Source organism: Cebidichthys violaceus, unplaced genomic scaffold (assembly GCF_023349555.1).
Source record: "Cebidichthys violaceus isolate CVI_PGR_0920_01 unplaced genomic scaffold, fCebVio1.0.p SCAF_4, whole genome shotgun sequence".
NCBI lineage: Eukaryota > Metazoa > Chordata > Actinopteri > Perciformes > Stichaeidae > Cebidichthys > Cebidichthys violaceus.
In genome coordinates this window covers 15935499-15945173 of record NW_027176594.1, presented here as the reverse complement: position 1 = coordinate 15945173, position 9675 = coordinate 15935499, and the positions used below count along the sequence as shown (strand labels likewise).

The following is a 9675-nucleotide window of genomic DNA, read 5'->3' as shown; positions in this document are numbered from 1 at the left end:
CGCCCTGATCAGCTTCACCTGTTCCCGATCCCCCTCCTCCTCCGATTATTTTGTCTGTGTGCTCCCCTTTGTCTGTGCCAGTTTGTTTGTGCTGTTCTGACCCTGACCTCTGAAGTTGCACGCAGTTATTCATATTTTTAAGATAAATCTTTATTCTCATTCTTTTTATTCTTTTTTTTATTTATTTATTCCTCTAATCACAGTTAGCAGCTTCTTTTATTGTGTTACTGATAAAGTATTGCTCTGTTTGCTGTGATTGTTGCACCTGTTCTTCTGTAGTTTCTGAAAAAAACATCCAGAAGGAACAAACTTGAGGAAATGAAAAAGTTCAATCGTGATAGTTCCTGAAAAAAAACAGTCCATGTGAGGGGGGATTTTTCCTTCAATACCACTATATGTGACTGTGGTCAAAAGAGAAGAGACATATTGTGGTTGTAGCTATGATGTTAGTATTTAGTTATTTTATTCATTAGTTGTATTGTTTAATAACTATAGATGTTTGCTTATTTAGATTAGATTGTTTTGATAGATTTAGATAGTGTTTTCTTTTGTTAGTTATTTGTATTTGTTAATTATTTATGTTATTTAGTATTCGTATTTTTTTGGTTTGTTCGTCTGTTTATGAATTGGGTAACCCTGTGGGCACCTGCGGTTATATGTATGAGTAGGCAGGTTCAGGACCAGCATGCGCCGGGGTCGGAGAGGCAGCGATAGGCTTGGTTTCTTTGTTTTTTGCCAAATAAATCATAAGAATCCCAGACAATTTAAATGGACAATTAACTGTTTTGCCTGCGGTAACCACATACCCATGGTGCATCAGTTGCCCTTTGGATTAAGTTTGATTTAGATTTTTTTTTGGACAAATGGCCACTACATAAAGTAAAAAACCCTGGCCTTGGACTCAAAGGACGGATTTCTCATCTTTGGACTGGTTGGACCGTTTTGGATTTTGGATGGATGATTAGCACGTGTTGTTTTATCATCCCCCTTGGCATCAGCGCTCAACCTGCTTTTGGCTCAGACCAACAAAAGCGCTCAACCTTCTCACAAGAAACTGGTACGTGATACGAAGGCTATATTAGAAAATGGCCAAACAAGTGGAATTTAAACATCAGTATTCACAGTAATGTACAAGTTTCATGAAGTCTGAGAAGTCTGCGGGCGTTGAATCGCTGCACGTGATCATTGCGCAATACCTTTACGCACCACTATCAGTCGTTTTCATTGACATTTGCTGTTTCTTTCCTGTCCTTTCCATTTCTGTACGATTGTGGATTTTGATTGGTGCGCAACAAGCAATGATTTGGTATCTAGACCTTTTTGACTTTTTTCCAGTCGAACCCAATTAATGCAATTCAAGACCCAGTTTAGGGACCCAGTATGCAGAAATAATAACATACACCATTTTAGAATAGATCAAAATAACACTTTTATATTGCATGAAAAAAAAGTTTTTTGGTTTCCCAAACTGCAAGGGATTAGCATGAAGGGGGCATGTCTGTAAGAGGTTCATCTAATTCATAATCAAAAGAGTCAGCATCAAGGGTCAGAGGGTCCCCATCCTCCTCCTCCTCCTCTAGGCCAGTGGGATCCATCCAAACTTTCCAGCATATAAAAACATTACTTATTGTTATGGCTTGTGTCTAGGCTCTTAGTTTTTATGGGTTGACAGCATTGTAATGTTTGACATTTGACAAATCAAAATTGTATACTACCTGCAAGGTATTATTAAGGAATGCTGGGGTAAACATACAGTGACTTTCATAAATGAAAAAAAACTGAAAAATGTAATGTGAATTAAGTACTGCAATTCATCTTGCTATGTCGTGCTCTGTAAGGTGTTGTAACTATATATTCTTGACAGGTAAATATTGTTTAACCTGATTTGAATCCTTTACAGAACACATTATTTTCCTGCTATAACAGATTAGCCTAGCATTGCTTACACTTTTAACCAGAAGAGAGCAGCATCGTACATTGCTGATGTTAGACTGTTCTTCCTCATTGCCTGAATTTTTAGGTTTCAGATCATTAATGTCCCATGTGGATGTACATAAACTGAGTCCAGGCAAATATTATATATTATAAATATTATATTGTATTTTTATAGAGGCTGCAGTTTACGGTGCTGTTGAATTCCACACCAGATGTTTATATTATTTTGTCGACCCCAGTAATATCAATTAGGGTTGGCTAAATAACAGATATTATATATACATACGTGTATATATTTTTGAAAGAAGATATTCCAAGTTTAATTGTTATAGTTGGGGGCTGACTGCAGAGGGAGTTTTATGAGCCCCAGATCTGCACAGTCAGATGAAAAGGAAATCTGTTTCGGCTGCTTTTATGAATAAAAAGTGCCAGATAAGCTCTCTTGTACACTGAGAGGAATGCACTTTCAATGAGTTCCTCATTGTGAATCTGATTGCAGTGCAATGGGCAGAAACAAGATGTTTTTAAGGGGTTGTTCCATGCAGATGACATCAGGGCCCAGAGAGAGTTTACTTCTGCTTCTCTATAGGCCCACAGCCTTCAGTGTTTTGGCCTGGGTTTTAATGTGGATGTGCAGATTGTCCACTTAGTGTGAGTATATCCAAACCCACATACATCACATGTAAGTCCATGTCGGGTTTCAAATCTGCAGGCTACATCCAGCCAAGATCACTTCTGACTGTCACTATAGGCTCAGAACAGGGTCAGAATTCTGGTATCTTTTCAAGGCAACATTTCAAAAGTTTGCCCAGTGAACGTATGACCATAGACTTTCAAGTGTGGTCTTGAGAAAAATGTTTGTCGAAGGCCACTGCTGACCATTTGTGGGAGTTCACAGCAGAGTTGGGGGCGTTGAGCAATAGATTAGTTGTCAGGACTATTTTTGAATGTAAGGGGGTTCTGTCAGTGGCTACAGAACTTTGAAGAGATTTTTTTAATTCTGTTAATATTGTAGTATACTGTAAGGTGTTCCTGTTATTTTGTCCACCATTGTTGAAAGATTTTGTTGACGTTGCTGTTTTTTTTATAAAGTTTTAGTTATTTATTGCTTTGTACCTGTTGTCTAAAGGTCAAGCCCCCAAACCCTCCACCAGGGGGTGATCTCACCTCATTCGTTAAAGAAACTAGACAGATGCATGCCATGTTATGACTGGCAGTCAGTTGCAGTATAAAAACAGGCAATAAAAGATGTTTTAAGAAAGTGGGTGTCACTGCAACCACAAGAGGTCCTTGAGAATGCATGCTTTAATTGGCCACCCAAAAATATTATGCAGTTTGCTGCAACAGAATGCGAGGTTAGCCGTGGACAGACACACGGAAACATGCACACATGCTACTGATGGCATGATCCTCTGGGCGGAGAAAATAATCTCTATATCTATCTATATTAATGTCAAATAATACGAGTAAGGTAAGGTAGATATACTGTGGGGTTAATGAGGCAATGGACCTTTTTCCACAGCAGACATTTTGACTTGTCTAAGTGTTGACTAACACAGGTGTCACTGCCTCTGCTCTTATTCTGTAGTCCCAGTAAGACGTGCCAGTGTGATACAGCATCACACCACATCAAACAGGAAAGGAAGCACTGTTTGCTGCACTGTCTACTATATATGTGAGAGACAAAAACAGCATGCAGTCAGTGCTGCAAGATGAAGCTCCTCCATTGGTTCTCTCTGTTGCTCTGTGTTTGTGTCAATGCAGGTAGACACCCATTTAATTCTCTTAAAACATTCAAAGATTTTTTATTTTTTTTTAAAGCTGTACAATTGTATTTGCCTGCTTCCAGAAATACCACGTAGATTTCTCTAATCAGACAGTTTGTCCCCCTTCTTTATGACAGAGAGCAACGCAATGTGGCGAGAGTCTGGCGAGAACGTCACCTTGAGGTGTTCCTCCGCGGGATGTTCCAGCAGCATCGAAGGATATGAGGGGATGTATCTGTATCAGAACCACACAGAGCAGATAGAGGTGTTTTACTGCAACACCATGGCAGGAGTCACAGAGGCATCTGGATTCAAAGACAGGATTCAGACGGCGGGATCTCTGAAGAACCTCATCGTCACCATCAGCAATCTGACCGTGAACGACTCTGGCTTCTACAGCTGTGTCTTCATTAAGTTTCAAAGTCCTGCTGTGCAATGCAGCGTCTACCCACTTTTTGTAAAAGGTGCGTTTTTTTCCTTTATCTTCTTATAAAGTACACAAGGGTAGTGACCCAAGTACAGGACAGTGCAAATATACAGTAAGTACCTTTTTTCAGTTATTTAATTCATTGTTATACTTCCGGCACTCTTCATAAGGAAATACTTTAAAGGGAAATTTACTTTTTACTCGACCAAGTTTGATGGCTATAGTTAGCAGTAGCTTATGACAAAGATTATACATACAAACATATATTTATAAAATATAAGTTCATAAAGATATAAAATGGGTGTTGCATTTAGGTTTTGTTGACCCCACTTCTGTATGTGGGAAAATATTGATATTTGTCAATCTTGTTCCCTTTTCTTTAAATGTTTTCTCTCCTTTTCTTTGAAGCTTATAAATAGCCAAGACGTAGAAAAGTATGCAAGTGGTAACCCTTCCCTTTTCCACAAACTCAGCTTTGCACATTGGAGAAAGGGGATCAAATACAGAAATGTACCGTATATTATCCTACAAACTCTGGTTAAAAAGCGCCAAAAGAATAAATATAATTAGAGACTATTTCAAATAGACAGCATATGAGAAACCGTTATATTATTCATGTAGATACATATTGCTGATATTTCCATTGTGTTACCACTACTTTCATTGAGTAAAGGATCTGAATTATAAATACTTCTGAATACTCAACCATTGGAGGACCATGTCTGTTATTGTCCTGAGCCGTTTCCCATGTGCTCGTCTATCTATACAAAGAGAATATCTATCTATTTTTAGTTCCAGAGGTCCTCCTTAAGGTCTACGGAGAATTTCTCGTCATTATGCTAGCACTTGATGGAATGCTATACAGGAGCATTTGCGCGAAGACATTTTTATTCGTCTTTTCATCCTTTTCACACAGGAGTGGCAGAGTGTTCCAGATCAACAGAAGCGCCTTGCGCCCTCGCCGATGAGAAAAGTCCACCTCTGGTGTTGATCATAGTCGCCGCCTGCACCATCGGCATGCTGGTAACCATCATCTTCATCCTGCTGATCGTCCCGAGGGTGAGTTCAGGTCTCTAACATTTATTTATCACTATTGTCTATCACTGCTGTAAACGTGAGGTTTCCCTCTTTGATTGTTGCAGACCACGAGCCGATTACGTAGAATGCTCCGTCCGCAGGATGTACTTGCAGCTCCTGTAAGCCGACTGCACATCTGTTCACATTTTCTTCCAATGCTGTATCAAGGAAAATATCTTTACTCTTGGTGACGTTTCCTTGATTAAATAAAGACATCAAACACATTTTTCACTTAGTTATGCTAAACACTCAACCTCTGCTGCTGAAAAAAAAAGGTTATGTAGAAGTGGCAAATGCACTTCCTCAAATGGCCACTTGAAGCTGGTTCTAAAAGTGAGGCAATTCCCATGGACCCCCATGTTTAAAAGACCCAACTTTACAGCAGAAATAAATGTGTTTGCAGCCTGGTACAACATACTTTTAAATAATGCATCACCCTCAGCTCCACCTCTTTCCTCATTTTAGAAAGGCTGTATCGTAACTGCCAAGATGGTGACATCTGGAGCCACCCACTTTGACCCAGTTACTCAGACCTTGTTGTGTAGAAACTAGTACCTCTAATCTCAAGCGACTGAGTCATGATTTCTGGAAAGAGACATTGCTGTTGAGCTTTTCAATTCTTTATTTTTTTCAAATTCCGAGCGCCACATAGTCCCATAGTATTAGAGAGAAGGCAGACATGTCTACAGCTGATTTCTCCAGAACGAGGCAACTCACATCAAAACAATCTAGATTGATAAATAGCACCACAGGTAAAAGGAAACATATAGGTTTTTAATTTTGGGTGGAACTATAAAAATTAAGCATTTTAATTCAGGAGACCTGTAAACTGTAATTTCAAAATGAAATGTTCCTCTGGTCCTATTGCTTTTTATACTTTTGTCCAAACAATTTTTTTTTCTCTCAGGCAAATCCAAGATAATGCTTTTCCCTCTGATGCTCTTAATATACTCAACTTTGACACAACTCCTCTTAACCTTACCCGCTTTACTTACCTGCAGAAAGAACTTCAAGCCTTGTATTTACTTTATCTCTATGGAAATAGAGATAAATTAAATACAAGGTTATGGTCTAAGAAGAAGTCTTATATCCATTTACATTACATTACATTTTCACCAGTGTCACCAGTGACAGATATACAGCCAGAGCCCTTGAGTTGGTTCCTTTTAACTCATTTTAGTCTGTCATGCGGGATCCCACATTTCTTGTACTGTTAACATTTGCACAAAAAAAGTTCAGTTTTCAGTTTCTCTAAATGTGGTCTTCAGAAAGTCTTTCAAATAATGACGCAATAAAATGCATTTTCTGTTATCTGTACATACCTTCACACTATCAGACAATTTCTACAGTGATATTTGACCACCAACAGGTGAGACGACGGACTAGCAGCAGAAGAAGCACGGCAGGTGTCCCGCAGCAGGTCTCCAATGATAATGTGTATGAAGATATGACCAAGAACGGCCTGCACCCTCTGCGAGAGCAGCTGCCGGCCAGCCCGCATGATTGTGCTTAGCATTGAAATACATGTTTAACAGTTAAACAGTGGATCAATATTCAACCATTAATATGTGTGTGTGTTTTGGTGTTTAATTTCTTTAATAGCATTCTGATTTAAATGCTTTCATAAGGTTCTGCATGGTCTCATACCTTTTTATATACACAATGGTTTATTAACTTAAATAATACATACAATACTTTATTGGAAATTACTGTATTTGCATTGATTTACTAGAGTCTAAAATATTCAATACAAACAAGGAAACAAACAAAACCGAGCGAGCGCTATAACAGTAAATGATGGACAGGTAAGAGAGGCAAAAGGAAGTATGACTAATATTTAGAGCAAATGTAGCTTTTGAAAAATACATTTGGGCAGATATGTTTGAAGGTTGTGTACGAAAGCACATGTGGGCACAAACCACATACATGGGGGGGTGGGGTGGCGGTGGGGAGTAGGAGGTTGTGTGGGTGGTTTGCAAATGTTGATTTCTCACGCAAGATGTGAATACATATGTAATGTAAAAACATATTCATAATGGGGTAAATAAGGCACAAATATGACAAATTGTTCATATAAAAAGGGGAATGCTGATGGTAAAGATGTAAAGGTTTAATGTTAATTTTAATTGTATATCACTATCAGAATGGGAATGAATAACATGATTTTCATAAATTGTGACAAGTCTGGTTTCTGTTGGTTGCTTTTGTAGTTTTTGTCTCGCTTTATCTCATTTCTAACTTACGTCTTTTGTGTTTGTCAGTAGAGGGCAGGAAGTGCATGTCAAACGAAACCACAGGCATCACAGAAACAACACCTGACAGATAATAAGCCTCAATAATTAAATACTAACAATACAGTTTGATAGCTTAAAGTTGAGTTGCAACATGTTTATCCCTTGAATAATTTAATAGAATAAATGGTTGATCCTTTATTCATTAAAATGTTCAGCATGTGATGTAGTTTTTGACCTTCAGGCACATTCATAATCAGCCGCTGATCCAAATAACATGGTGGGATTCGGTTTCACTGTGAGCGTTGGCATATTCAACTTATTTAATTTACACAGAAACATTAACATGTATTTAAGATGGTAACATTAGAGCACATGAAATCAGAGGAATGCAAGCAGAGACTATTTTACACACCTGGTTTATTCATCAACCATTTCTTTTCATTTTGTTATATAAGCTGTTTTAACAAAAACCTGGAAATAGATTATTTGACATGTACGTTTTGTCTCGTAAGGGAAGAGCCTGATATATGTACAATAAAAACCCACAATGGTACTTAATGTGTTTGGGTGTCATCAAGGGAACATGGAATTGTGAGGAATTTTAAGTTTTAAAGCATTCCTAGTGCTGGATATTATGTGTCACAGTGTGTTTACTTAGGAAGTGTTAAACCAAGGAGTGTGGTCATTGAATGTATATTGAGTCTGTAAGAGGGGGTTTGAGGAATGTCTCAGGAGCGGGGGAAGAAAGTAGATGACAGAGGTGTCTGCCCAGGACAATGGGTCAGGATCCAAGGAGGAGCTCATTGGACTTAAGCCAATCGTGGAGCTGATCGATAGGCTGAGGAACGTAACTTTGGGGGGGCAAAGGAGCTGTTTGTCCCCCGAGATAATCAGACTTCCTTCGTACCATGGGGCAGATACATCAATCTGTCCTGTGGTGTGAACGAGGTCTCATATTTCTTGAAATATTTTACTATCGATACTGTAATTTGGTTTGTGATTGTTTTGGCTTCTGTTAACAATATTAAATACTTTTGATTTTGACCTGGACCTGCTGACTCCTGCCCTGCTTGCTGATGGAACAAAGAGTGCAAGGGGTGGTGGGGGCTGCTTCTTCTCCTCTATGGCCTTCTTCCCATCTGTTTGAGAAATTTCTGAACATTACAGAATGTCGCAGTAAAGTCCTGTCCCACTTGATTTTACATCATTTGAGGCCATTGCAGCCTCTCACACTCTACCGTTTACCAAATGATGTCAGGTTAGTCCCTGAGGATTCAGGGCTTAAGGCCGTAAGGGGGACATCAGTGAGTTTGGTAGCCTGTGTACCATCAGCTTGTTTAGCCCGTCTCTGCCTTTGTTGTGTTAAAAAAAGAAGCATTGCTTTGACACACAAGGGGGTTATACACGCAAACATGGACTAGCCAAAGACGAGGGGAGACTTGACTGACAACATTAAACGTCCAACACACTTAAATATATCGTAAGAAACGATCTACATAGAAAGTACTAGTTTCCAGCTAATGTAAACAAATCCAAACATAAAGAGACTCTTTTAATATTTCTAAACTCAAGTCCCCCCTTTTTCCGTCTCCCTGTTGGCTCCTTGCATTTCCTGTGGGCAGTCCTTAAAAGGCCTTCTCGCAGTATTCAGACCTTTTGACAGAGGAGCTCGATAAGCTACAAAACAAAAGTGTTACTTGCAAATTAAAGAAGCATGTGACAATGTTAACCAATATGTGTGCACCATTATTTGAAAACTAAGCAAGCTGACATTTAATAAAGTGTGTAACATGAATACAAAGGACTGTGTGTAGTGTCATTTTTTGTGGGACATTTTCTGTGTTAAAATGTGACCAAATTTAAAAGAAACACTGCTGCCATATCCACACAAATCACAGCAACACCAGACAAATGCTCATAAATACCAAAAGCTGACATTTTTCAAGCTCTCCTCATCATATAAATGGGCTCCAAATGACTGAGAAAAAAGGAGGGACTCTCAAAAGAACTGAGAAAAAATGGAAATTTGATAAATATGTGGTAAAAAAATACATTCAAAATAATAAGTTTCAAATCAAATAAACTGTAAATAGAATTGAAATAAAGTGCAAATGAAAATATAGCTTTATAATATGCGAATTATATGCTTCAGCAGTCTTCATTTTTGCATGGCAGAACCAGAAGTTGTTCTTCATATCTGTGACAAATAACAATAACAACAGTCACAACAGTCCAC

At 38.5% G+C, this 9675-nt stretch overlaps 1 protein-coding gene across 1 annotated transcript; it reads left to right on the top strand.

Annotated features, from left to right (window-relative positions):
* Positions 1-995: 995 nt before the first annotated feature.
* LOC137885024 (T-cell antigen CD7-like) lies at positions 996-7378 on the top strand. Its single transcript, XM_068727149.1, has 5 exons — positions 996-1057; positions 3524-3699; positions 3839-4165; positions 5045-5187; positions 6575-7378. The coding sequence occupies exons 2-5, from the start codon at positions 3648-3650 to the stop codon at positions 6716-6718; spliced, it is 666 nt and encodes a 221-aa protein (XP_068583250.1). The 5' UTR covers positions 996-1057; positions 3524-3647; the 3' UTR covers positions 6719-7378.
* The last annotated feature ends 2297 nt before the right edge of the window (positions 7379-9675 follow it).

Bases quoted from the DNA above. Each gene is read 5' to 3' on its own strand.
- LOC137885024 (XM_068727149.1), top strand. From the start codon at position 3,648: ATGAAGCTCCTCCATTGGTTCTCTCTGTTGCTCTGTGTTTGTGTCAAT. The intron at 4,166-5,044 runs GTGCGTTTTTTT...CTTTTCACACAG, and splicing joins CTACCCACTTTTTGTAAAAG to GAGTGGCAGAGTGTTCCAGA. The intron at 5,188-6,574 runs GTGAGTTCAGGT...GACCACCAACAG, and splicing joins TCCTGCTGATCGTCCCGAGG to GTGAGACGACGGACTAGCAG.